Here is a 27,945-nt window from a genome sequence, read left to right on the forward strand (position 1 = left end):
TGCCATGTCTGATAATGGTCTCATGCACTGAGACCGCATGCAAATTGGAGGAACACCTCATTTTTCATCTGGGCATCCTCCAACCAGATGACATTAACTTCAACTTCTCCAGTTTCCGTTAATCTTCACCACACCCCCCCCCCCCCCCCCCCGGCTTTTTCCACATCATTTTTACCCCAGCTGTCTCCTTTCAGAAGCAAAAATTTCACCTTTCCTCTCATCATATCCAATTAGCACCTTTTGGCTTTTGGTCTGGGCTCCTTCCCCTTTCTCTCTCGCCAGACTTTATCCAGACTCACTATTTTGTGTTTATACCTTAAAGAATGACTCAGGTCTAAAACATCGGTATATATCTTTACCTCCTAGGGACAGCATGAGATGGAGTTCCTCCAGCATTTGTTTTTTTAACTACAAAGTGTCTGCAGACTTAGTGTTTCACTTCTCCCTGACAGCTCATTCCACGGTGTTAAACAAGACTAGCTGCACTTCGTTTTTTTATTAAAACGCTTTCCCAATGTGATTTCCCTCACCAGTTAAAGTGGAGATTTTTTGCATAAACGTCAAGGGCAGGGAGCACTTTCCCATTTGTATCAACAGAAGGGAACATCGGCAATGGACTACATCTGTAACTTCTGCTTGAGGGTAATGCAACAGGAGTTTAACAACAGGACGCTGGGACAAGTTTGTGGGGAAGCATTGAAAGATTGAAAAACAAATTACTTCATATAAAAGTGTTTATTGGTTCTGTGTAATCATAAAGAAAGGAAACAAAGTGAAGAATTAGGCAAAGATCAACTTCCATTTGGAAAGTTGATTCACAAAACAATCAAAATAGATTCTGCAGTTGAAAGCAATTTTTGCCACCAAAATGGTAGCCACAAAATTTGAAGTATTTAACCTTACTTTACCTTCACATTGTAAATAACTGTTTTATATTTTACATTTGTAAAGCACTGAAATTAACATCCTTGTTCATATTTTTACAGCTTTTATAATTGCATAAATATGACCAAAGTCAGAGGTAAAAGTCCTATACTTTGAAAAGCAATTTATATCTGAAATGTGTACATTTGTACTTTTATTAAAATGGTGATTGAAAATGTGAAATGTAGATAGTAACAAGTACCTTAATAGATCAAAATTTCATTAATCTTTTATGAATCTATCTGCCAAAAGTTAAATTACAAAATAGTACAATAAAAACCATTTCATTCATCTTTCATGGGGGGGGGGGGGGGGGTTCTCAAAACTATATAAAGACCTCAACATTGTAAAACTCCTTAAAACTTTATGTACAAAAAGTTCAGGTGTTAACTTCCATACAAAATTTACATTCCTAAACAATTTAAGATTTTTGGAATGGGAACCAAATTCATCAACAGTTCAAGGAAGATTTTCCCCTTCAGGAATATGCTAGCATTTCAAAACCTAAAAGTATGATTCTTCCTGCACTGTTCCTGGGAAGAAAGGAAATTGCAAAAAGAACCCTTTTTACATAAAGTGGCTGATTTAAAGCCTGCAATAGAATACACTGAACCTGAGTCTGTAAGAGGAAAAAATGTCACTTTGTTGAAATAAAATTTAAAGTGTGTTTATCAGGATTTCTGAAACACAGACTTATGTAGCAAGTATTTCATTGGTTCCACTGCATCAATGAATATGTTAGACTTTTAATTCACATTTTAAAGTTCCACCTAATGCATCTATCTGTAGCTTGACAGTAAAAATGTAGATAACAGAGGTGATAATTGATGCAACTTCAGTAGTGACTATGTAAATAATGTAAAAATTGGAGCTAGTGTCCAGGACCCTTTCTCTTTTCCACCTCTGCAGGACTGTTTAATCTCCAAATACAAGGATTTTATTGAGAGAACTTAAGATTCAGAATGGAGCTCATGAATAGAGTTCAAGAGAACATAACTGATTGGAAAAATGGTGACAGGTGAGTGAACAATGAAGACTGTTTAGAATGAATGTTAATTCCTTAATACAAATATTCATGTTTGTTTCAACATGTCAAGATGTTGAGAGGATTTTTCCACTCTTCAAAGACTAGCCAAAATTTTCAAATTTTTAGACCAATTCACTGTTTTTAAAATATTGAAAACAAAACCATTTCAAATTTGCTTCTCTCTCTCAAATGCATTCAGCTAACCAGAACCTGAGCAGAGTGTGGAGTGTCCTCCGCCACAGAAGCACATTTGTGTGCTTAGTCAGAATGGAAATACATTTTTACAATATTTAAAGACATACAACTGAACGAGTTAGATTTGCAGAATGAAAAACTTCAAAAACATTAAATGGCCATTTCAAATGCAGTATTATAGTAAGCACCTTCATCAATTCCCTTTTTAAAAAAGCTGGTGTGCTTCTGAGACAAAACGTGCAACAGTTTAAAGATACAAAGAACATATCTTAAAAATAGTCAAGTAGTAAAACCTACAGCTATATCGTTACATTTCATAAATATAAATTTAAAGCATGAAATATTTCACTAGTTAGAGAAGACTTAATTGGATAACCACATTTTTTTTAAATAGACTGACCGTACAATTTTCTGAATATTTACAAAATATCCAGTTATCTACAGAATATTACAGTGTTTTGCACAATTGCTTCATTCTTGCAGTAATGGCTACATCAACTACATGACTTTAACCACAGATCAACACCAAACACAATTTCTAATCTATCAAGTGACCAGCTTCCAAGCTCCAGTGCATAGAAAACAGTCATGCTTTTGTTTATACCCTCTACAGGGCTTTAATAACCACCATACATTTTCTATTGTACAAAAATCTCGAAGGCACAAATTTTATCCATTCCAAATTGATCGTAATTAAACCACAGGCTAAAACAGTGCTGTGATGAAGGTATATACACTCAGATAAAAACAAAACAAACTAAGTAACAGTACATTTTTGGAACGAAGAACTCGTCTTCTATAACATTTAAGGGAAGAACGTTTTTTTTTAAATGGTTAGTCCTGGGCTCCATTTTCTTTCTTGCTGAAGGACAAGTTGGAGAGTATCCAAAGGTTACTTAACATTTTAATACAGATGCTAAAACTGAATCCATTTGCTCATAATTCCTGTAGTTTTGAATGGCAACTTGAACTTCAGTATGTGGTTGCAGTAAAACCAAATCAGTTGTTTGAACCATTCGTCTCTGTTACTTCTTACCGCCTGAAAGAAAAGGAAATAAATTAAAGTGTTAGTAGAATCTACCTACAGCAAAGATTTCTGGTTACCATTCATCCACACTGGCATCCCTGCTCAGCACAACCCTCCAGACTTGGTACTCCAGGATGAGTACTTGGATAGGTTTCTACCCTGGACTCTTTTTAAAAAAAAAACCATTTGATTGGCGTATGCAGCATTGTGCCAGGAAACTGGTGCAAGCTCCTGCCTTTCCCCTGGCTCCAGGAACTTGGCACAAATCCAAAGAATTATTCCAGTGCTCAGTGTGGAGCAGCAGCTTGTGAGGGCAGGTGTTGGACAGAGTAGGATGTGCAGTGTGCTGCTCAGATGGAGACTTCTCTATAATTCGTTTGTAACTGCTGGAAAATATTCAAGCTTGAAACAGCTGTACCCAAACAAAAGGGCAACACTGTTAGCGTAATGGCTACCACAGCACATCAATGACCCAGGTTTGAATCTAGCTCTGTCTGAAAGGAGTTTGTATGTTCTCCGTGCGACATGTGGGCTTTCTCTAGTTGCTTGGTTTCCTTTCGCACTCCAAAACCTATGGGTTGGTAGGTTTTATTGGCCAGAATGGACTTCTGCCATGCTGTTTCATTAAATCAATCATTAATCAAAAGATGGAACAGCTCTCATCACATCTTACAGGTGACAAAAAAAATCTAAAGAATTTAACCAATTTGTCAATACATGGAGTAAAGGCCAGAGTGCAGCCAAGACCTACATCTCACTGCTGAGCAGTGCCTCCAATCAATCAGGCCCACACAACATCATCTCTCACAAGTAGCCTCAGAGAGCTTTAATGCTAGATTCCCAACAGGCTCCCAAGTCTGTAGCATAAGGGCAGCTGTTCACAAGTTTCCCAGCACGTTCTCAGCACACGAGTGGGAAAGGCAGGAGTTCACATCAGGTTCCTGGAATAGAAGCAGGGTTGGTATGCCATCTGACAAAAAAACTCTCAGGTGACGACTCCATTAGTGCTCTCATTCCTGGGAGCAAATCTTGTGTTTAAATTTAGCAATTTAATTCTAAAAGGCAGGGAAGGGGAATGGCCCAAGAGAAAGGAAACAGGGCTAACTGGTTGCTCTATTGTACCAACTAAAATACACGAGAACTACATTGGATTATTGTTTATTTCAATAAAAATCAAGTTTATACAAGCCCTTTCATAATCATTCAATTATAGTAAACATTAATAAAAATTAGTTGTAAATGAGGAAACTAAAATGGACAAAACCACATTATTAATCCTGATTACCTGATTTCCAATTAATGTTTTATACAAAACATTTATGGAAACCATGATTACAAATTTTCACTGTTCAAAACATTCAATTTTAGGTCAATACAGTTTTCTTTTCTTTCTTTGGCTTGGCTTCGCGGACGAAGATTTATGGAGCGTTATGTCCACGTCTGCTGCAGGCTCGTTGGTGACTGACAAGTCCGATGCGGGACAGGCAGGCCCGGTTGCAGCGGTTGCAAGGGAAAATTGGTGGGTTGGGGTGGGGTGTTGGGTTTTTCCTCCTTTGTCAGTGAGGTGGGCTCTGCGGTCTTCTTCAAAGGAGGTTGCTGCCCGCCGAACTGTGAGGCGCCAAGATGCACGGTTGGGGGCGAGATCAGCCCACTGGCGGTGGTCAATGTGGCAGGCACCAAGGGATTTCTTTAAGAAGTCCTTGTACCTTTTCTTTGGTGCACCTCTGTCTCGGTGGCCAGTGGAGAGCTCGCCATAGAACACGATCTTGGGAAGGCGATGGTCTTCCATTCTGGAGACGTGACCCAACCAGCACAGTTGGGTCTTCAGCAGCATGGATTCGATGCTTGCGGACTTTGCCAGCTCGAGTACTTTGATGTGGGTGATGAAGTCATTCCAATGAATGTTGAGGATGGACAGAGACAGCGCTGATGGAAGCGTTCTAGGAGCCGTAGGTGATGCCGGTAGAGGACCCATGATTCGGAGCCGAACAGGAGTGTGGGTACGACAACGGCTCTGTACACGCTGATCTTTGTGTGTTTCTTCAGGTGGTTGTTTTTCCAGACTCTTTTGTGTAGTCTTCCAAAGGCGCTATTTGTCTTGGCGAGTCTGTTGTCTATCTCTTTGTCGATCCTTACATCAGATGAAATGGTGCAGCCAAGGTAGGTAAACTGGTTGACCGTTTTGAGTTCAGTGTGCCCGATAGAGATGTGGGGGGGGCTGGTGGTTATGGTGGGGAGCTGGCTGATGGAGGAACTCAGTTTTCTTCAGGCTGACTTCCAGGCCAAACATTTTGGCAGTTTCCGCAAAACAGGACGTCATGCGCTGGAGAGCTGGCTCTAAATGGGCAACTAAAGCGGAATCGTCTGCAAAGAGTAGTTCACAGACAAGTTGCTCTTGTGTCTTGGTGTGAGCTTGCAGGCGCCTCAGATAGAAGAGACTGCCATCCGTGCAGTATCGGATGTAAACACCGTCTTCATTGTTGAGGTCTTTATTGGCTTGTTTCAGCATCATGCTGAAGAAGATAGTAAAGAGGGTTGGTGCAAGGACGCAGCCTTGCTTCAAGCCGTTGTCAATGGAGAAGGGTTCGGAGAGCTCATTGCTGTATCTGACTCGACCTTGTTGGTTTTCGTGCAGTTGGATAACCATGTTGAGGAATTTGGGGTGGGCATCCGAGGCACTCTAGTATTTGCCAAAGCCCTTTCCTGCTCCCGGTGTCAAAGGCTTTGGTGAGGTCAACAAAGGTGATGTAGTGTCCTTTGTTTTGTTCTCTGCACTTTTCTTGGAGCTGTCTGAGGGCAAAGACCATGTCAGTAGTTCCTCTGTTTGCGCGAAAGCCACACTGTGATTCTGGGAGACATTTGCGGCGACACTAGGTATTAGTCTATTAAGGAGAATCCTAGTGAAGATTTTGCCTGCAATTGAGAGCAGCGTGATTCCCCTGTTTTAATGCATTTTTTACATAACAGCACCATCTGTCCGATAATCTTGGAAGTGCGAAAGGCTATCTACATTTCCCAGCCTTTGTAAAATGGGACAAATAATTAGATAAATAAATTTTCCCCTGTAAACTTACTTAAGGATATTTGCAAATAGCAGCTAGAAAGCAGGAAGAATCATGGAAGAATCCATGATTCACCTCCATAGTTGTGAAACTTCAAAAGAGAAGATTTTGGATACTAAAATCGAGAACAAAAAAGCAAATTGCTGGAGGGACTCTATAGGTCAGGCATGTTGAGGGAAATGGGCAGTCGCGTTTCAAGTCAAAACCCTGCTCAAATCCTGAAATAGAGTTCCAACCTGAAATGTCAATGTTTGTTTCCCTCCATGGCTGCTGCCTGGCCCACAAATTTCCTCCAGCAATTTGATTTTTGTTAAAAGAAAATAACTTAGTTCTTTCTCCTCATGACTAATTCTCCACCCCTGACAACATTCACATGCAATTGCATTTTTCCATAGAATTCTAGCTACTTTTCTACTACATAATCAACTTTTCAACACGTGTCAATATTTCCTCCCTTTGAAACGTTAGTTAAACCAAATTTATTTGGTCAAGTAACGTCTGCTGGTTATTACTAATCAATTCTGTTTGTACTTGATGACATTTTGTGAAGAGCCTTGGCTTTAATGTTTGCTGCAATAAAGTTGCTTTAGAATCTTGCTGTTGGAAAGACCAGAACAAAGTACAACTTTTTTTTCTTAGATAGAATGTTGTGGTGCCATGAAAGGTATGACAAATTTAAAAGAAACAGTGACTATTTTCAATATTTAAGACTGAAAATTATTTTGAAACCAATTAGAATTACTACCACTACTACTGGTGTTGGGAGAGAGAATGAGTATCAACATGGATTTCTTTCTAATTCTATGGCTCCAACAATGACGCATTTGATCATTTAAGAACACATTCACTGTGGGCTAATTGATTAAATTGTAATTTAATTGACCTACATTTTGCAGGGAACTCAGCATTCAACTGATTCAGGTGTACCCAGTTACACAAAAGGATGAATATCTCAACTTCCTGATTACACTACAACATTAGACTCCCCAGAGTAAAGTTAGAGTAATTTCCAGCAATTAAGATGCCTTCCATAGGTTTTAGTTGAGTATATGAGTTTTATTCTGAAAGGTTTTAGTTTTTCTTTAATTTTATTTTTCATGACTGATTAATCGGTTTGATTATCGCGTTTCTGAATAACAGGGTAATATATGAAAAGTGTGGTAAAGTACAGGCACACAGTGTTCTTAATTGTGTTATTTCCACAATGGAATTGTTCTTCTTCTTTGGCTTGGCTTCGCGGACGAAGATTTATGGAGGGGGTAAATGTCCACGTCAGCTGCAGGCTCGTTTGTGGCTGACAAGTCCGATGCGGGACAGGCAGACACGGTTGCAGGGGAAAATTGGTTTGTTGGGGTTGAGTGTTGGGTTTTCCCTCCTTTGCCTTTTGACAGCGAGGTGGGCTCTGCGGTCTTCTTCAAAGGTGGTTGCTGCCCACCGAACTGTGAGGCGCCAAGATGCACGGTTTGAGGCGATATCAGCCCACTGGCGGTGGTCAATGTGGCAGGCACCAAGAGATTTCTTTAAGCAGTCCTTGTACCTCTTCTTTGGTGCACCTCTGTCTCAGTGGCCAGTGGAGAGCTCGCCATAAAGCACGATCTTGGGAAGGCGATGGTCCTCCATTCTGGAGACGTGACCTACCCAGCGCAGTTTGATCTTCAGCAGCGTGGATTCGATGCTGTCAGCCTCTGCCATCTCGAGTACTTCGATGTTGGAGATGAAGTCGCTCCAATGAATGTTGAGGATGGAGCGGAGACAACGCTGGTGGAAGCGTTCTAGGAGCCATAGGTGACCATTAAAACATACAATATATTAACCCTGAATAAAAACGGTGCACGGTCAAGAAGCATGATAGTCAAGTCAAAATAATTTTATATGCCAAGAATATGCTGAAGAAATAGAATGTGAAAAGGGGTATTGGCATCTCTTGTTGTGTAAGCAAGTATGGTAAGAGTAGTTGGTGGAGATGGAAAGGTGAACCAAAGAGCAAATTCTATGAATTCTAAAAGGGGAGAAGATGCCTGTGGTGGAATCCCACTGGAGGTGACAAATGATGATGGATGATTGTTGATGCGCTGGGATTAAGAGAAATCCTCTCCTTAGTCTAGCTGGGAGAAGAGGTGACATGGGCGTTGAGCCCAAGCAATGAATTTTATGACTTGTTCCTGACAATAAATTCTGATTCTGAAATGGAAGAAATACCACCTATCACGAGGAAAAGACTTGGTTGCGTAATAAGAAGCTATCTTAAAGACACTAATATGGAAACTCTTGTCATCAAAGATATGACAGGGATGGACACAAGAATCCTGACAGGGTGAGAAGAGGTGCACACAAGAAAATTGTGGGTGTTGATGAACATAATTGATATCAGAGATCAAGAAAGGAATAACTTGATTTGTGGGGCTAAATCATTAGAAGGAATTCAAAGTGGAGAGATTGGTGAACTGAGGCCCAGGGGATTTGACGGTATAGCTGAGGCATGGAGGTAGATTAGGTTCAGCCTTATTGAAGGGTGGAGTCGTTTGAGGGGCCAGGGGGTTTTTATTCATGCTTTTGTCACTTTTCCTGTGCATTCTTATGGGTGTAAAGTCAGGCAATGTGAGAGCCGGGTGGAAACGGGCAAAGATTGTCCGATTCTGAGGTCTTTGCAGCACCAACCTTTAAAGGATATCAATGCAATAAGTAACAACTTTGATCACAGCAAGTACAAATTCTTAAGATTCACCACACTGTTGAGTGGAAAACCTAGATTATTCCGTCATTTATTTAAATGCTAGAGGAAGCATATTAGTAAATGTCTTTGACTGAAGGTAGATACAAAGAAAAAAAATCTTAAATACCATGTAACATAGGGCAAGGGAAGGTAAGGATAATTTATAGATTAATTTTGGTTTAATTCAAATGTTCTGCGGCTAGAGTTAAGGAGACAGCAATGTTACTTACTTTGACTGAAATGACTTTGATTTCTTTGATGCTGTGACACAGAGTTTACATCTGTACAGCTTCTCTCTATGACTGCGAAGGTGAACTTGAATGTTCTTCAGGCAATAGAAGGATTTATCACACAACTAAAAATAAACAATTTTCAGTTTGCTGCTTAGAAATTATGGACAAGGCAAAAATATTTAGGCTATATGCACAAAAGCTAAGAGCTATTTGAATTCATAATATCCCAATTACCATAACATTTAATACTTTTAATATCAGCATGAGCAAAAGTTATAAACAATTTAAGAAAATGGTTCTCTCTTTGAACAGAAATTCTCAACGTATGCATTCCCATAAAGCTTCAAAAGACTACTTTTTCCAAAATGTTTCAGGGTTATTTGTTTTTAAAACAAAATGTTATTGTTTCCAATGCAGAGTAATATAGGTTGGGTCTCTTTAGGTGATCTTGGATACTAAGATCATCCCCATGCAATTCATCAAGGAAACTGCAAAGTAACAGACCAATCTGGACCTGCTCAAATGCAGCAGATTTCCTTACCAAGGAAACCAGAGTGCCAAGGAAAGCCAGGGCTTATGTAATGCTGCCCAGATTATTATTGACCCACTTGATGTATAGCCCAATGAACTAGCAAAGAAAATCCAAACAGACCAGCACCTTAAATCCACTAAAATTTTACTAACATCATCATCTTGAATAATAGTTCTTGGAATAAAATTATTTTCTCTACCCTGCATTCTTCCTCTTGAGAGAAATCAACCTTACGCTAGTTCAGTAGTCAAGTATGAGTACTTACAAGGCAAGGCCAGCGCTTTCCCTTAGTGTGTTTTATTCTGTGCATAAACAGAGAATCACAATTTGTAAACGTTGCACTGCATTCATAGCATCTGTGGGCTCTTGAAACTTTGGTCGTTTTCATGCTTTCTACAGCAATGTATTTTCTTCTTGGAGTCAATTTTAACATTTCCTTAAAATTTGACTGCACTTTCTTCAGTATTTGTGCAGCTCCCCGCAAATTCTAAAAATACATTTATAATCACGTTACTCGTGTTCAAAAGGTCATATGTAATAATGTACTTTCAATTCTAGTATTTCACTGAATGACCAGCAACTCAAAGGATATGCATTTTTTTTGTAAGTGATTATTTCACTCATTTGCTGTTATGTAGTTACTTTCCCCACATGAACCCATTCTTGTTTCATGGCCTCAGAACCAATTTGGTGAAACCCTTAGAATACATACATAAAACAGTGATTTCACTTATTGACAACACCCCAGCTTACACCTTACGAAAAATAACTCGGTTGGAGGAACCTGGCAGATTGAGCAACATCGACCTGAAAGAAAAAAAAATTGACATTTTGGGTCACAACCCCTCATCGAGATTTGTCTTAAGGGTGGATTCCAATCCAAAATGTCATTCATTTTTTTCTCCCACTGATGCTGTTCAACCTGTTGAATTCCTCAAGCAGTATTTTTTTTTACTCCAGATCTAGCATCCACAGTCTCTTGGATTTAAGCATTTGATTTTAATTTCAAGATTTCATTATTTTATCGGTCTGCAACTTCCTCCAGCTGTTAAACAAAATAGGTTCTTGGAGAGAGTATTTCTGCTGTGCATTCTATATTATAGTCCAAATGAACTGCAACTTGGAAAGGTCAATTGTCAGCTTTGCAGCACGCACTTTTTAGCATCTCAAAAACCAGTTCATGACAATACATTTACAGTAACCCAATTTTGGCTTGAATCAAGCTGCTTCATGTACCAGAAAAATCCCATGAATTAAACAATATCTGAGATGTCTTTTTTTTCTAGCAAGTTACACTGACAAAAGAGGAAAAACATCTTCCCATTCCTTTCAGTGAAATTAAGTATTTTAGGGAAGTACGGCACCCAACCATTTTAAAAGATAGAAGAGCACAGGTAGCCCATTCCAGGTACCCACCATGGCATTCAAAAAAACCTTCCCTATCCCCATTTTAAAATGCAAGCCCTTGAGTATGTGACATTTGTATGATGGGGGATAAAAGATAAAAACAATGCTGGAAAAACTCAGCAGATCAAACAGTGCACTTTATACAGCAAAGATACATAACCAACATTGTAGGCTTGAGGCCTTCAAGGTATGGACAAAATGCAATCAGGCGTCAGTACAAAATGGTAGTGGGGGGAGAAGGGGAATCCCAAAAGCAGGAGGTAATAGGTGGATAAGGGAGGGAAGGCACACCAGCAAGCAGAGAGGAGGCCTGGTTCTGTGAATGGAGAGGAAATGGGATAGAGAGCTGAAGAAAAAAAGATAACAGGAAAGGGAAGAGAAGGAGAACAGCGAGTAGGTTAGCAGAAGCCAGAGAAGTAGATGTTAATGTTATCCGGTTGAAGAGTGTCCAGACAGAAAATCAAGTGTTGTTCCTCCAATTTATTATGGGTGATCTTGGTGGGACAGTACGAGGCCATGGACAGACACGTCAGAATAAGACTGGGGTGTGGAATTGAAGTGGTTGACCACTGAAAGATCCCAGTCAGTGAAGTAATCTCCCAGTTCTGATGGACTACCAATCTCTGCCTCTCTTAATATTATGAACTCCTGAGGTCACCACTCCAGAAAAAACCCAATTTTGTCCAATCTCTCCTGATAGTTCATAGTATCTAAACAAGGCCACATCCTGGTAAATATCCTCTGCACCCTTTCCAAAGCTTCAACTTTCCTGTTATGGGGAGACAAGTAATGCAGACAATACTCAAAGTGTGGCCAACTTAGAGTTCGGTATCATTGCAACATGAATTCTTTACTCTTGAACTCAATGGTTCAACCGACGAAGGCAAGCATACGACACGTACACTTTACTACCTTTACTTGCACGGCCACTTTCAAGGAGCTATGAACCTGGACCTCCATATCCCTCTGTAGATTAATGCTTGTAAAAGCCCTGCCATTAATCGTACTTTCCTGTAACACTTGACACCCCCCCCCACCCCCCAAAAGTACAACACCTCACACCTGTCCAGATGAAACATTTGCTCATGTCTGTACCTGATCTATTCTGCTAGATTCTTTGAAAGCCCTCTACGCTGTTCACACCTCCACCAATTCTGGTTTCATTTGCAAACTTACTGAGCCATCCACATTTTTTTTTACCCGTCACTAATTTCTCTGAAATCAAACAATTTCATAGTCACCCTGATCTCTAATAAAAATTGACCATGCTCAAGAACAGAGTTTGAAAAATATATAACCACTTTGATCCATACACATTAAAAAAAATTGATGTCTATTTTAAAATTTAATTGCTTCAAAATTTGTTGGAAAAAAAATTTACCTACCAAATTCCTTCAAATTAATCTCTATCTACCCTACCAAACTGTTAAAGTCAAAGAGCCCCATCTTTTACATCAAAAAGCAATACAAGCCGTTACTGCATTGTCCCAATAATTTATAGCTTTATCACCATAATTCTAGTAAAAATGCACCAGTAAGCCCAAAAAGCCCACCACCTTTGCACTCACAATCAACCCAATCACACCCCAACAAATACAGTTGTAGTGTCCAAAATGGGAAAAAAAGTACCTACATTAGTATGTTCACCATAATTGAAGTATTAACTCTTGAACTTTGTGCAGATCATGCCCAGAGTATGAAAGAGAGTCTGAGTTTCAGAGACTATCTGGTGTGAGCCTACAAATATCTTCTGCTGGGTAACAACATTAACATGCCTACTCTTCACACCACAACCTCCATCCCTTCCCCACCCAAGTCTGAGCTGAGAGCATTAGTGACTCAGTGGAACTGGCTGGCAGCCTCTCTTCCCATACCTGCTCGCTCTTCTGTCACAGCTGTTTCAGTGAATCTCTCCCACAGTGTTTTTGTCGATTTCCAACTTACCATGTTATCCCTTATCTGCATCCCAGGGTATGAATGTTATGTCCAAATAGTTACTTACAAATATCAGTCAGTACCTGACATAACACTCCAAAATTTGTGCACAAAAACAAAGGCATTGATTGCAACTACTATGACCAAACCAATAATGTAATCTGTATTTATATGATCTCAGATTCACTCAAAGCCGTTATAAATTGCTAAGCAAATATAAAAATCAATTTATTGCACTAAAGGTAACCATTTGGCCCAGTGTTTGAAAGAATTAGATAGGTTGGTATGACAGATTGCAATCCATTTCAAACCAACCCTTACCCAATGCCTGATCGGGGATGCAATTGAGTGATTATTTTTCAATGGTTCTCTCGATTAGGGCCATGGTCAATAATGATCCTGCATTCATTCCTGACAAACACATTCAGCAAAGATCAGGATCAAAACTCCCATTCTTAACATCTGTTGTGAGACTATTATTAACTAAAGAGGTCAGGAAAAGGTTGTAACTTGCAACATTAGAAACTGGCATCAGAAATGCCTTCAAGTTCAGCACAGATTCCAACTGAGATACCTTAAGCAACCAACAATCTATTTGGAGATAAATGACAGTAGAAGACAATCAAATGCAAATACATACTTGTCTTGTCATTGGAATGCTGGGAGATTGACAACTATTTGCATACTGCTATGACAACAAAGGTGGCACAGTTAATGCAACGCTGCTATAGCACTAACGATTGGGACCAGGGTTTGAATCTTGCGCTGTATGTAAGGAGTTTGAATGTTTGCCCCGTGTCTGCGTGGGTTTCTTCTGGGTGCTCCAGATTCCTCCCACCCTCCAAACACTTTCCAAGGTGGTAGGTCAATTGAGTGTATAGGCTTGTGGGTCGAAAAGGGTTTGCTGCTGCTGTGTCTAAATTTAAAAATTTAGATCATTCACATTCTTCACAGAAGACTTGCAATTGTTCTCTAATCACATACAGTACCTATTTTCCTTTTAAACCTTACTGATGAATCTTTAACTCCATTTTCATGCAGTATATGTCAAGTAGAGGTCTGTGCTTAAAAAAACATCTCTCACTGCTGGCTCAATTTCCAGCTATCCTGAATCTTTACTGTTCACCAACCCATCAGGTATTGGAAATAATTTACCCTATTCAAACCTTTCACATCTTTGAAATGCCTCATAAATGTCTTCTTTATTTTTAAAAGAAGTCCAACTGCTCTGGACTCTCTATAAACTTCAATATTTAAGTAAACAACTTCTTCACCATTCCAAAGCCTAAGAACACAGTGTGGAACCTGGAGAATATTTCCATTTAAAGACTAATCAGTGTTAAAAGAGTTAGCTCAATTACATTGTATTTGAGTTCTCTGTATCACAGATACAAAATGACAAATATTCAATTTTCACTCCAGTGGTTTAATTAGAATCTAACGGTCAAGACTGATCACATTGCCTTCAGTATTAAAAAATTATGCATACCTTTGGTAAACTCTTGCAATCTTTGAACTTTGAACCTGCACTGACTACTTCTCGCAACTTTATTGTCTTCTGTGAGGTAGACAGTTGTGTATCTTTCTTTCGAGCTTTAGCATTCACATTAGGTTGCTTTGTACCTTTTTTGCCCAGTGTATTCTTAATGTCCAAGTTTATTAACTTCTTTCCATATAAGACAACAGGTTTCATTCTCCTTCTTTTTGAAACCACATTCTGTTTCATCATTTCTGAAACTTCTGAACACGTTAACTTTCTCTGACCAAAGCTAGGTCCAGTTGAGTTACAGTTTTGTCTCTTAATGGCTGCGAGCTCGTTAGAAGTGGTTACCTCTGAATAAGTTTTTGCATGCACCTTTGTTTCAGTTGCACAGTTCCTTATGAGACTTGGAGACAAATCAAAGTGTTTGCTTTTGGTTTGGACAGGTAACTTTTTCATATTATTCTTTTTTTGAGATGATACAAGAAATCCAAAAGAGAAACCAGCTTCAATTATTTTCTTTGTAGGTATACGTTTCCTTTTACCCAGGACTGGAGTTTTTATGCAATGCAAATAATCTTGGTTTACAGCATCTAAAGATCTGCATCCTGTGCTTTTTACTTTCTTCTTGACTTGCTGTTTTACACTGGAGGTGATACAAATATGCTTTTCTGAATCCTTGGAAGTAGATTTTGCCTGTTTTTGTTTCTTTGTCTGTTTGCATCTCAATTCTGATGAATTTGGCTGCTCATTTCTCAATGCTCTCCGATCAAGTTGAGTTGCTGCCTTCTTTTCTTTACCTGCTCCTGAGGTACTTCGGCAAACATCAACTGGATGTTTTTCACCATACTTTTCCTCAACTTTTCTAGTATTACCTACCTTTGTTTTTGCAGGCAGTTGGTTTAACAGATTCTCATTCACAACTTGTTTTCTTTTACTTTTTGATGGCACCACCACACAAATATCATCAAAACCCTGTTTTTGATTATCACGAAATTTACGCCCTTCTAACGACAGATGATCTTTCATTGGTTTATTCTTCAGAAGTGTTGTTTTAGACATACTTTTAGGCGCATTTTGAGAACGGCTTGGCTTATAGTCCAAGTTCTTTAATTTACATTCTCTACAATCTACCATAGACTTGGATGACTGCCTAGTTCTTCTCTCACTGTGACCATGACCTGTCAAGCAAATTGACTTTTTAGCTGTGGTTCTTCCTCGTAAGGAAGGACATTTTACTGACTTGTCATAGGAGGCACATTTTCTGGTGTTCCTGGTCAATGGACTCCCTTCCGTACCCTTGCTGTCCCTTATCTGAGTTTTTGATGTTACTGACAACTTATCATTCTTCACACTTTTTGCAGAAGTACTGGAATTTTTTTGGCATTGTGACTTTTTGGTTAAAGAACAATTTGCAGAATGGCTATTACATTTACTTATTTGCTGGATTTTCTTGTCATGTAAACGATTCCAATCTTCCATTTTAGCTTTAAGGTTGCCCATTTGTGTTTTAGATGAACCTCCAGTGTAATCCTGAGACAAACTGATTTTACTATTTAAAGGTTCAGATTTCTTTAGTGCAAACAATGCTTTGTTTAATTGATTTTCTTGTTTTTGTTTCTGAACTGGTGGTAGAATCTTTTCAATGACAACAAAGCAATCAGCAAGTCCTTTTGTTTTAATCTGGTCTTGATGCAGTAGTTGGCTCTTTGCACAAACTATTCTTTTTTTCTTTGTTGCAGTATGAAATGAGTAATTTCTTACTTTAGGCTGTCGAAGTCTCCTTTTTTGTTTCCAACTAGCCTGCTCTTCACCATCAGTAACAGAGGTTTTTCTCTGCAATCCCAGCACACTAAGCAGTTTATATTTCTCACTCGTGTTAGGAGAATAAAGTTCTTCTTCAGTGGCCATTTGTTTGACAGGTGACCGAAGGGTGCTTGCCCCTTTACAACTAGAGTTGTCCTGAGGGTCTGCAATGTTATGATCCAAGTGCTTTGATACTCTTGCAGATGATATGGAGTTCACGAGGGTTTTCTCCAAGTTGCACTTTCTTTGATTATAAACATTTCTGGACTTGTCTGCAAATTTCAGATCTAAAGTAGTAGGAATGTCACTCCGTGCTTTATTTGTAGATGAACACCTTTGCCGTGAGACAGATTTAACTAGCATTTTAGATTGAGTTTTGTCATAAAAGCCTAATAATTTAAACTTCCTACTCGAATTTTCCAAAGTCTCCACTCCCCGGCTACCAATAGAGCTTTCAGAATATGCTGATGCCATCTTGTCTTTAAAGTGTCCTGAATGCAGTTCTTGAAGATTAAAAGTAAAATCTGGCCCTTTTGTTTCCCCTTGAATTACTGGCGAATGTGATCTTGATGAAAACACATTTCTACCAAAATTATCTAGTCTCTGCTGTGCTGGGCCATCTTCTAACTGGCCAAACCGATAGTAAATATCAGACATTTGCTGTGTACGTCCAGTGAAAGATTGATCAATACAGACTTCATATGAAGAGAAGTCCTTTTTCTCTTCCTTGCTGGCTTCTTCTTTATGTGCTTTACTATTCCCAGTTCCATGAAGTTTGCATAACGTTGCACACATTTCAACCACTTCCCAAATCCTAAGATGCCTGGCCAAAGCAGATGTTTCAGCAAAATAATCCGGTTTCACAGATAATGAAGACGTGTACGAAAATTCCAAAAGTGGAAGAAAACTTTTGCTACTGAAACCTAGAAGGCAAAAAAGTAAATGATAAGAGAACTGGTCAAGCCAATCTACCAGTGAATTTTCAAACAATTAATTTGTCTAAGTCAGTTTCTACAAGCAATTAACTGAAATTAATTTTTTTTTTCTTTAAAAAAAACAGTTCTAAATTTTCTCTGCGTTGGAAAACTTCATCTTTTAAATTTGGAATCTATATAAAGGATGAAATTTCTGATGGACATAACTTCAGTAATGAGAAAAACCTGATGACATTTGCAGAGGAATTCATCAAAATAATTTCATGACCACCAACACAATTCTGAAGACTGGAATGATCTCTTTCCTGCTAGTACTAATTCTCTCTTATTGAACATTTCCCTTCAAATTTCAGTATTTTAATTTCATCCAAGTTTACACTTGAACTCAGGTCATCAGTTGAACCAAAGGCAAAAATGTTATTCTATCTAGAGTTTGCTTATCACAAATAGATTTCTAATTATTTAAGTGTTTGAGAAAGGAAACAGATTTTCACCATATGCTCTATTCTAATTAAAGGCTTAAGCTAACTAAATATCACTAAAATTAAATGCAAAAGCAAATTAAATGTGTTTGTATAATAAAAGCAGCAAGATTAACATGAGCCCCACAACTCGCTAAATTATACAACATTCCGTTAAAGAATTTAAAGCAACCAGGAGTTGTGAATTCGTTCCCCACTGGGGCCTCATTTCTGAGGGCACTGGACAAAGTGGAGATTCCGTCTTTCTTACAGTAGACAAAAATTCAAGAATTTCATGTTACATTCTAAATCCAGTATGACATGACAATATTGGAACCTTAGTGGAAATCAGTTCCTGCATGATTGAGTACTAAACGTTTTGTTAAAGTGAGATTAAATAACCTTAATAAAAGTATCTTGAAAAAACAAAGGTTGAACAGTTTCCTACTTGTAGATTATCATAATTAATATTCACAGAGCAGATAGTGGATTTAATTTACAAGACAAACAAAAATGTTGAAGCAGCAGTTGGTATAAACACTCAGCAGGTCAGGCACCTTCTGTGGAAAGAGTGGAAAATCAATAAGGTTGAAAACACTACAGTTCTCGTAACAAAGGATCTTTTGAGTTTAAGCACTCATTTATGGATCTCTTTCCACAGATGCTGCATGACTAAGAATTTGCTCATTTGTTCTCAGGTTTCCTGTCTCAGCAGTTTTTATTAATTTTAAATTTAGACACATAGCACAGTAACAGGCCCTTTCGGCCCAAAAGCCCGAGCCACCTGACTGCATGTTTTGAACAGTGGGAGGACACCTGAACCCTGAGGGAAAACCCATGCAGACACGAGAAGAACATGCAAACTTGTTGAGATTGGATTTGAACCCTGATCCCATCTGCTAACACTGAAACATCGTTGCACTAACTGCTATACTAAACCATATTGCAATTTTAATTCTTTTACAATTTAAACAAACAGCACGGTAACAGACCCTTTTAGCCCATGCATCCATGCAGTCCAATAACACCAAATGGCCTATAGTCTCAGTACATTTTAAAGGGTGGTAGGAAACTGGAATCCCCAGGGAAAACCCACAAAGACACAGGAAAACATACAAACTCCTTACAGGATTTGAAGCCCAGTACCAATCAGTGGCACTGAAACATCGTTGCGCTAACCTCTGTGCTAACCGTGCTGCCCCATTTTCTAAGCTGAATCAACTTTCAACAACTTTGTTTGAATGTTTAAAGGCCTTTTACAAACTTTCCAGGTCCTTAAACATTCAACTAAATCACCGAAGCAAAAAAAAAAACTGGGTATTTGTATTAGTAAGAGTTCACTTGTCTTAATCACAGCCAATGCAGATACTCCACACAATCCTCGCTGCCTTTCACCTTATCTAAAAGATTACAAGATGAATTCACATTTACCCTCTGGTGCACCAGAAATATTAAACAGAGTTTAATTCTTTAATATGTATTTAAACCCATTAATTTATGATTGATCAGCACTGTTAAGCTCCCATTAGGAAAGAAGTAGATTTTTTGAATAAAATACTGTACTTAAAAATCCTTCACCTTTTAAATCCACAATTTTATTTGACGTGGATCCTTTCTCTGAAAAGAGATCCTGGAAGTATTCACTAACAGCTGCCAAAACAGCACGGTGAGCTGGATAGGATGTTTCCTCCACTATCAAAGTCACATCACAAAAAACTCCTTTTGATCGTTGACTGTTCAATCTCTCAAGCACTTTGGTGCAGTGTGAAGTCAATTTATGATTTATGTACTTTTCTTCTGAAATCTGTCAAAAGAGAAACCAAATGTTTATAACATTTCTTTCCTATCTGAGTAACTTCTACATTGTTCCCTTGCCTATTCTAAAGCCCCTTTTCCACTGGCATCCCAGTTAATTGGCTGTGCAATGTCCTGGGATAGGAAGCCCTGGGTGCTGTTTCCACTGGACCCCCCTTAACTGGGACACTAATTGCTTTGCCTCTGAACACAACTCATCCCTGTGCATCAGAGTGTTCTACCTTCAAATGGAAATCTGCTGTCCCTTTTCCACTGGTTTTATCAGCACGCCGGCATCAGCAAATGCCAGGGATAGGAGTAGGGATAGAGGCAGTTAATCCCTGATGTGAAATGACATCATTTGACACCGGTGTTCAGACCATGTCCTTTGTCCACTGGACCCTGTCCAGTAAAATTCCCAATTAATTCCTGGGACAGAGTCCAGTGGAAAATAGGCTAATAATTATCATGCTCCTTATGATAAAATACTCCCATCACATTGTCAGCCCCACCAGGACTGCTAATCCAATGCAAGCATATTAATCCAATGCAATGTTAATCCAGTGCAAGCATATTAATCCAATGCAATGCTAATCCAATGCAAGCATATTAATCCAATGCAATGCTAATCCAATGCAAGCGTATTAATCCAATGCAATGCAATGCTAACCCAATGCAAGCATATTAATCCAATGCAATGTTAATCCAGTGCAAGCATATTAATCCAATGCAATGCAATGCTAATCCAATGCAAGCATATTAATCCAATGCAATGCTAATCCAATGCAAGCATATTAATCCAATGCAATGCTAACCCAATGCAAGCATATTAATCCAATGCAAGCATATTACTTTTCTACAGTACTTCTCCAATTAGAAAAAATAAATCTTTACAGAGAATCTTCCAAAACAGCTTCAAACAACTGCTCATTCACAACAACCTAACCTGCCTCTAGTTAGAAAATCATATTTATTCATCTGTATTGTAAATTTATCGAACAAGCAACACAATGAGACTTGATGTGTTCATGGTCAACAAATGATGCAATTTGCAGCAACTGTGCTCTAATCTTCAAATTAAAAATTAAAACATCTACCAGAAAAAACAAGGTAATCAGGTTAAATACCATTCTCCCTCTGCCAGAATTTGGGCTATCTAAATTGGCCCTGGCACAAGTTCAACAAACATATTTCTCAGCATAATTAAAAATTCTGGAAGTTTACAATGGACTCCTCAAAGAATTTAACATCAGCAATCATGTTACACTCATTTCTGAATTTCCCAGAAGTTAAACAGGGATAGCTGGCAGTAATGCACAGAATTGCCAGTATTTCACAAAAATAAATGAGAATACACATTATGGAATTTTTGAAAGAAATTACATATCATTTTGCATTTTTTTGCAACTTCAGTCTGACCCAAAGTACTTTGTGGCTAATCAATGGTTTTTAAAAGTACAATTACTCATCATTACAATATTCCAGCAAAACTGACAAATAATTTACACAAATTTGGGTGGCATGGTTAGCGCAACGCTATTATAGCTCCAGCGTACCAGGTTCGAATCCAGTGCTGTGAGCTTGTACATTCTCCCCATGTCTGTGGGTTTCCTCCCTCCTTTGAAAAATGTCCAACGATTGTAGGTTAATTGGTTTATTTGGGGAGCATGTGCTCGTGGGTTGGAAAAACCCATTACTGTGCTGTATGTCTAAAAAGGAAACTCACAATCCTTGTGTAAAAATAAACAGTTTTGCTTTGTTAATGTTGATTGGTACAGACACCAGGCATACTCTTCAAAGGGCATCTTGGATTATTTCACATCCTCCCTATGAATGAATACAAGCTTAGCTTTGATGTCCCATCTAAAAGACTACAATGTCACACTTGTTAGATATTGTGTCAAATCACTCATCTGTAAACTCAGATTAAGTGCTCAATTTGGAATGGACTTAATCCCATAATTTTCTGTGGCATTTGAACTGTAACCAAATGCACCTAGGATATCAATGAGACTGGAGGAGATGCGCAAGTAAATCAAGACAACCTTCTCAAAAAAGCATGCATATGATTATTAGTAATGAATGTAAACAAATAGTACTACGAATAAACATTCTGGGGAAACCATTACTGGATCTTAAAATAAGAAATTATCAGCTTTCTTGTCACACCCTGAAGAAGGGCTCAGGTCCAAAACAATGGTTACCCTTTGCTTTCAAAAGATGCTGTGTGACCTGCTGATTTTTCCAGAACTTTTATGCATTGCACAAAAAATGACTATGCTTGGCAAATAAAATATGAAGTCAAAAGAATGTAGTTGCTGAGCTTTCAGTTTTAAGTTTTGGAATTCAATTTTATCTCACCACTGGTCCCTTTATTAAACCTGCACTCGTGGTCACGAATACATTTACAGCAGAGAATGGCAGTTAAACAGAATGGATTAAATATTTGAAAATACAAATTTGAGATAGAATTTTTGAAAAAGTCAACTTAAATCAAAGATCCAGTCACCAAAACTAATGAAACTCTTAAATAAATCTTACTAAGAAAATTATTGACAAAGCCAGATGAATTTGTATCATTCTACATTACAACATTTCCCACCTATCAACAAATATTTTCATGATTACTAAATTTAATGTATTTACTTTTATTCCACATCTTACCTGAGGATTATCTCTTCTATCTTTGCACTGACTGCATCCCTGGACATAGTCTCTGATGTCTGGAAACATTCCTTAAAAAATGTAAAAGTCTATTAATGGAGATATAGACAGTTTATGCAAACTACAGTTAACCTTGGCTCAGATTCACATTTATTAGTGCACCATTTCTTTCCAAGAAAATAGAAAGAAGCCTTGATGTTAAATATCCATGTAATATGCATATTTTGGGAGTGCAACCTGGAGGGAAAAAAGCCTTGAACTTCTGAACCTTCTTTTACATTTTTATACTGTTCCCCACCAGTACCTTGGTATGATTACTTGTAAAGAAGTATGAAGAATTTTATCTTCAGTAACTTAATAATTAGAAAATCCTAGCTCCTTTATCAAGCAAGTCCTTAAACATTAGAAAGGTTTCGAAGATGTGGCTCAGAGCCTGTTCCCCCCCAACCCCCCCCACAAGAAACATTTGCAAATTTTAATTTATACATTTCTTCTGAAACTTCAGCTAAGGAGTAAATAAGTCATAATCTCCAATCATCAGATTAAAAGGCCACATTTTCAACAGCCTGTTGCAAGTTCCAGTATTGCGAGGCTACAAAGAAGATGTATATTTTTTTCTGCCTGTTGATAACCTCAACTTTTCCAAATTGCACTTCATCAGATACATTCTTGACCATTCAAATAACCTCTCTCACTCTTCCTGGTCTTCCCTGTATCCTTCTTCATAGTCCACAACGTTATCCATCTTTGCTTCATCAGCAAATGTAGATTCATTGCACAATCCTCTCATGCAAATCACTTGTTTACAAAATCCTGGTTATGGCCATCCATATATTTTTCCTCACTTTATAAATCACAGAGGCAGAGTGAGGTAATGAAGTTCCCCACATGAAATAGCATTTGCCATCAGCTCACCTATCCAGATCTGTTTTTGATTAGGCCTGTATTCTCTAACTTCAGGCTGTAACTATTTAATTGTAATTCTTTCTTTTGACTGGAAGTTCTTTTTCCAAATGTTGTTCATTTTTTTGTTGCAGGTTAACTGTTTCAGCCAAATCTTTGTACAAGTATATTACTTTGTAAAATATGAATCTCAGCTGAGGACCAAGGAAATCTCACTCACAATAAAGTGCCAAAATCTTGATAAATTCTAATGTGGTTGGTGGCACTTCTGTGTGCCTTTACCTGCAAACAAACTTTGAGCATTTTTGTACATAATAATAGAATGTTGCAAAATGTCGATAAGATCATTCCCATTTATGAACTCCACTGTCATTTTCTCCCTTGATACTGACACTACACAAAACTTATTTTTAATTTAATACTTGATTACATTTAATACCACAGTAGAGCAAAGATTTCAGTCCATATGTACATTGAACAATGCGTATAACAATAAACCACCCTGCACTCAACGTTAGCAAAACCAAGATGATTCTGGACTTCAAAAGGAATCAGGGGAGCATGACTCAGTCCTCATCGAGGGCTCTGTAGTGGAGAGGGCCAAGAACTTCAGGATCTCCAAGAATCTACCCTGGAGCCTCCACGTTGATCTAATCAAAAAGGCTTGACGGCGGCTATATCTTGAGGTGTCTGAGGAAATTCAGTAGGTTACCAAAAACTCTTGGAAAACTTTTACAGGTGTACCATGGAGAGCATCCTGGCTGGATGCATCACTGCCTGGTATGGAGAAAGCAACTCTATGAACATAGGGTTGTTAACTTGTCCTGTGACATCACAGGCATCAGACTTAAATCCATCGTGGACATCTACATGAAGCGGTGTCTTAAAAAAGCAGCTTCCATCCTCAAAGACCCCCATCACCCAGGCCACACGCTCTTCATTCTGTTACCATAAGGAAAAAAGTACAAGAGCCAAAAGACAAGCACTCAATGGCACAAGGACAGCTTCTTCCCTGCTGCCATCAGATTCCTGAATGATCAATGAACCAAAACCACGGCCTTATTTTTCGTGCACTGCTATTTTTATTCTTTATGTAAAGTGGTTATAATATGAATGTTTGTGCTAGGATGTTGCCTCAAAACACCAAGTTTCATGGCGATAAATCCAGATTCTGGGTAATTTTATGAGAAACAGCCCTCAACTGCAAGGTTATTTATTGCCACTAGAGGCTCACGATGAGCTACCCAAACTTTCATGGATGAAAACTGCTGAAGTAGGTGTTTGAACAATGGACTTTTTAAACATTTTCCTGGTATATTTTACAGCTGCGTGGAGTATTAACATAAAGTTCCCACCCAATTAATTGCTGGAATTCTGATATAACATCCAAAAATTAATTGATATTTTATGAACGAGTCAGATGATTCAAATATGAACTTTGAAAACATACCTGCATTTTCAACTCATAGGATACTGATGTTATTTGAACCTGGAGAAATGGTACCCCAAAACAAATATATCCACATCAAGTGATAGTATCTAAAAGATCTACCACTATTCCCAAATTTCAGAGTTGTTTTTCATCTTTTTTCTTGTTGGTCAATCTAATACACCCTAACCCCACCCCTCCTCCAATCCAGAATTCTCAGCCTGCAGCTCCTCAGAAACAATCCTGGATGGAAAGAGAAACATCCTCCATTCACCCACCACGCTCATTGTAGGAGCACAAATAATCTTCCCTTTCTCATTGAAGGCAAGGAGAAATATAACAATTATCAGAGAGAGAGAGAATTCCAATGTTCAAAGATGATGATGGGGGGGGAGGTTAAACAGATGAAGGCAGACAACTCTCCCTCGCTACCTTTGCAGAACCTCCCGGCTGGTAAAGAGATTATGAGAGCCCGTGGAGGGGACCAAAGGTGGACCACTCCAACAAACATCAAAGCAGGTCACCTGGTCAGAGCCGAAAGGGCCGTCACGTGACACCAGCAGCGAGGAAAGTTGCAAGTTGATGTTTCGCTGAAGAGTTTGAGGTCCTCGCAGCCCCATACATTCCATTACATTGGCTGGGAAGGGTAGGGGGGGGGCTGGGAAGGGTAGGGGGGGGGCTGGGAAGGGTAGGGGGGGGGCTGGGAAGGGTAGGGGGGGGCTGGGAAGGGTAGGGGGGGGGCTGGGAAGGGTAGGGGGGGGCTGGGAAGGGTAGGGGGGGGCTGGGAAGGGTAGGGGGGGGCTGGGAAGGGTAGGGGGGGCTGGGAAGGGTAGGGGGGGCTGGGAAGGGTAGGGGGGGCTGGGAAGGGTAGGGCTGGGAAGGGTAGGGCTGGGAAGGGTAGGGCTGGGAAGGGTAGGGCTGGGAAGGGTAGGGGGGGCTGGGAAGGGTAGGGGGGGGCTGGGAAGGGTAGGGGGGGGCTGGGAAGGGTAGGGGGGGGCTGGGAAGGGTAGGGGGGGGCTGGGAAGGGTAGGGGGGCTGGGAAGGGTAGGGGGGGGCTGGGAAGGGTAGGGGGGGGCTGGGAAGGGTAGGGGGGGGCTGGGAAGGGTAGGGGGGGGCTGGGAAGGGTAGGGGGGGGCTGGGAAGGGTAGGGGGGGGGCTGGGAAGGGTAGGGGGGGGGCTGGGAAGGGTAGGGGGGGGCTGGGAAGGGTAGGGGGGGGGCTGGGAAGGGTAGGGGGGGGCTGGGAAGGGTAGGGGGGGGCTGGGAAGGGTAGGGGGGGGATCCAACCTCCAACCCCAAGTCAGCCTTTGGCCGAGGAGGAAGGGTCGAAGGAGCCGGACAAAGTTTGGGGCAGACCCACCTTCCCACCAGTAGTTCTCCGACACGTTCTTGTACGTCTCGTCCATGGTGCAGTGGCGCTGGGCGGCCGCGGTCTGCTGGTGGAACGAGGCGATGACAGCGCGCCGCTGCTCGGCCGCCGCCCCCACCAGCACCTCGGTGTAGCTGGTCGCCCCCCTCTCCAGCCTCTTGCGGTACAGCGTGCCCTCGATCAGTTCGTAAGCCGAGGCGGCCGCCGCGCCGGGGTCGCCCTCCTCCTCCTCCTCCTCCTCCGCCCAGGCGGCGCCGACCGCTTCCGGCCCGTCCGCGTCCTTCAAACACCGGCTGACCGCCTCGCACTTGCCGCTGTCGCCGGCCATTTTACAGGCCCCGCTTCTCCTCATCGGTAAACGAGTTGCGCTGCCTCCCCCTACTCTTTGGGGTCCTTCCCCCCCCCCCGAGAATAATTATCTCCTCTCGCCCCTCGCTTAATTCACTCAGTATCTCCCTCACTGGCCCAGAGCCGCGGAGACCCCCTCGACGACGACTCTTCCCCCGCCGCCCGCCCCGCCTCACTCCTTATATAACCTCGGGCGCAACCGAACTTGATGGGAGAAGTCTCCACCCGGCTCACGTGCCGCCAGAGGCGGCGGCGCTTGCTGATTGGAGAAGGAGAGGGGGCGGGGCGGAGGAGCTCTCGATGACGAGAGCCACTGGGTCAACAAGTTAGGTGGGCCGGGCGCTTCACCCAGTTTCCAAGGCACCATCCTCCTCTCAGGAGTCAGGACTGGGATGTGTTGTCAATGCTCCATCTCAAAGACATGGATCTGTCTGCCCTTCCAGCCACACCCCTCCAAAATAGATCCATTTTTTGATGTAAAAGAGTTTTGGACTGATGAGCAAGTTTCCTGAGTGTTGCTGTTTCCTTCAGACCACAGGAGGATGGAAAAGTTTCCTGAGTGTTGCTGTTTCCTTCAGACCACAGGAGGATGGAAAAGTTCCTGTGCAGAAACTTTGATGATAGACACCCAAGAAGGGTATTTAGATTGAGACGTAGAACACGGAAACAGGCCCTTTCAGCCCAGCAGTCTGTGCCGCCCAAGGATAGCCAATTGGCCTACAGTCCCCAGTATATTTTGAGCAGTGGGAGGAAACTGAATCACCCGGAGAAAACCCACGCACATACAGGAGCAGAGGATTCGAACCCTGGTTCCGATTGCTGGCGCTGTAACAGTGTGGTGCTGACGGCTATGCGAACTGTGCCACACTTAGAAGCGTCCCAAACTTTTTAAAGGAGTAGGGGAAATTAGGGCAGGTAAAAGAAATATAAAATCATCTTGGGATAATTGGAGTAAAACACGAAAATGCGGACACTGTGATTGAAGTAAAAACACAAAGCCGGAGAAACTCAGCTGGTCAAACAGTGTACTTTATTTAGCAAAGATAAAGATACATAACCAAAACATTTCAGGCTTGAGCACCTCATCAAGGTGTGGACAAAATGAAGGCAGGCATTCAGGAAACTGCCTACATCAGTGGTTTTCAAACTGCCCCCCTAAACTCACATTCCACCTTAAGCAATCTCTATGCCATAAGTGCTCTGTGATTAGTAAGGGATTGCTTAAAATGGTATGTGAGTGGAAAGAAAAAGTTTGAAAACCACTGTTTTAATTGTCCCTAATTGACTCGTTCTGGGCATGGTTTCATAACTCCAAAGGAAATGGGCCAATGACAATTTTTTCTCAAGCAAATATTTCAGTAACAATTGGGTCTAGAGCAGTGATTCTCAACCTTCCCTTCCCACTCACATACCACCTTAAGCAATCCTTTATCCATCAGAGACCATTTATGGCATGGGGATTGCTTAAGCTGGAATGTGAGTTTTGGGAGGAAATTTGAAAACCACTGGCCTACATTTTGCTCATACGTTGATGAAGGGCTCGAGTCTGAAATGTTGGTCATGTATCTTCACCTTTGCTGTATAAAGTACACTCTTTCACCAACTGAGTTTCTCCATCATTGTGTCTTACTTGGAGATCATAACGTCAAAAAATGAAAATAGAAATGCAGATAATTTCACAGCAAATCAGTCAGCAGCTGAGA

At 40.4% G+C, this 27,945-nt stretch overlaps 1 protein-coding gene across 2 annotated transcripts; it reads right to left on the bottom strand.

Moving 5' to 3' along the window:
- Positions 1 to 720: 720 nt before the first annotated feature.
- Positions 721 to 26,313, bottom strand: LOC138738540 (uncharacterized). Of its 2 annotated transcripts, none has more exons than XM_069888952.1 (7): positions 25,886 to 26,313; positions 22,196 to 22,266; positions 19,316 to 19,541; positions 14,545 to 17,264; positions 9,979 to 10,200; positions 9,179 to 9,303; positions 721 to 3,185 (listed from the first exon to the last, which is right to left on the bottom strand). In XM_069888952.1, the coding sequence occupies exons 1-7, from the start codon at positions 26,244 to 26,246 to the stop codon at positions 3,179 to 3,181; spliced, it is 3,732 nt and encodes a 1,243-aa protein (XP_069745053.1). In that variant the 5' UTR covers positions 26,247 to 26,313; the 3' UTR covers positions 721 to 3,178. The 2 variants fall into 2 exon arrangements, with proteins under 2 accessions (XP_069745053.1, XP_069745054.1); XM_069888953.1 differs by lacking the exon at positions 25,886 to 26,313 and adding an exon at positions 21,088 to 21,261 and having other exon boundaries at positions 22,196 to 22,250.
- Between the last annotated feature and the right edge of the window lie 1,632 nt (positions 26,314 to 27,945).

The sequence above is a fragment of the Narcine bancroftii genome, chromosome 7, assembly GCF_036971445.1.
Source record: "Narcine bancroftii isolate sNarBan1 chromosome 7, sNarBan1.hap1, whole genome shotgun sequence".
In the NCBI taxonomy this organism is placed as follows: Eukaryota; Metazoa; Chordata; class Chondrichthyes; order Torpediniformes; family Narcinidae; genus Narcine; species Narcine bancroftii.

What these genes read in the sequence shown, in the direction of transcription:
- LOC138738540 (XM_069888952.1), bottom strand. Translation starts at nt 26,246, where the DNA reads ATGAGGAGAAGCGGGGCCTGTAAAATGGCCGGCGACAGCGGCAAGTGC. An exon ending in TAAAATTGTGGATTTAAAAG is followed by an intron (nt 17,265 to 19,315) that starts GTGAAGGATTTT and finishes TTTGCCTTCTAG; the next exon opens with GTTTCAGTAGCAAAAGTTTT. An exon ending in ATTGCAAGAGTTTACCAAAG is followed by an intron (nt 10,201 to 14,544) that starts GTATGCATAATT and finishes ATGTATTTTTAG; the next exon opens with AATTTGCGGGGAGCTGCACA.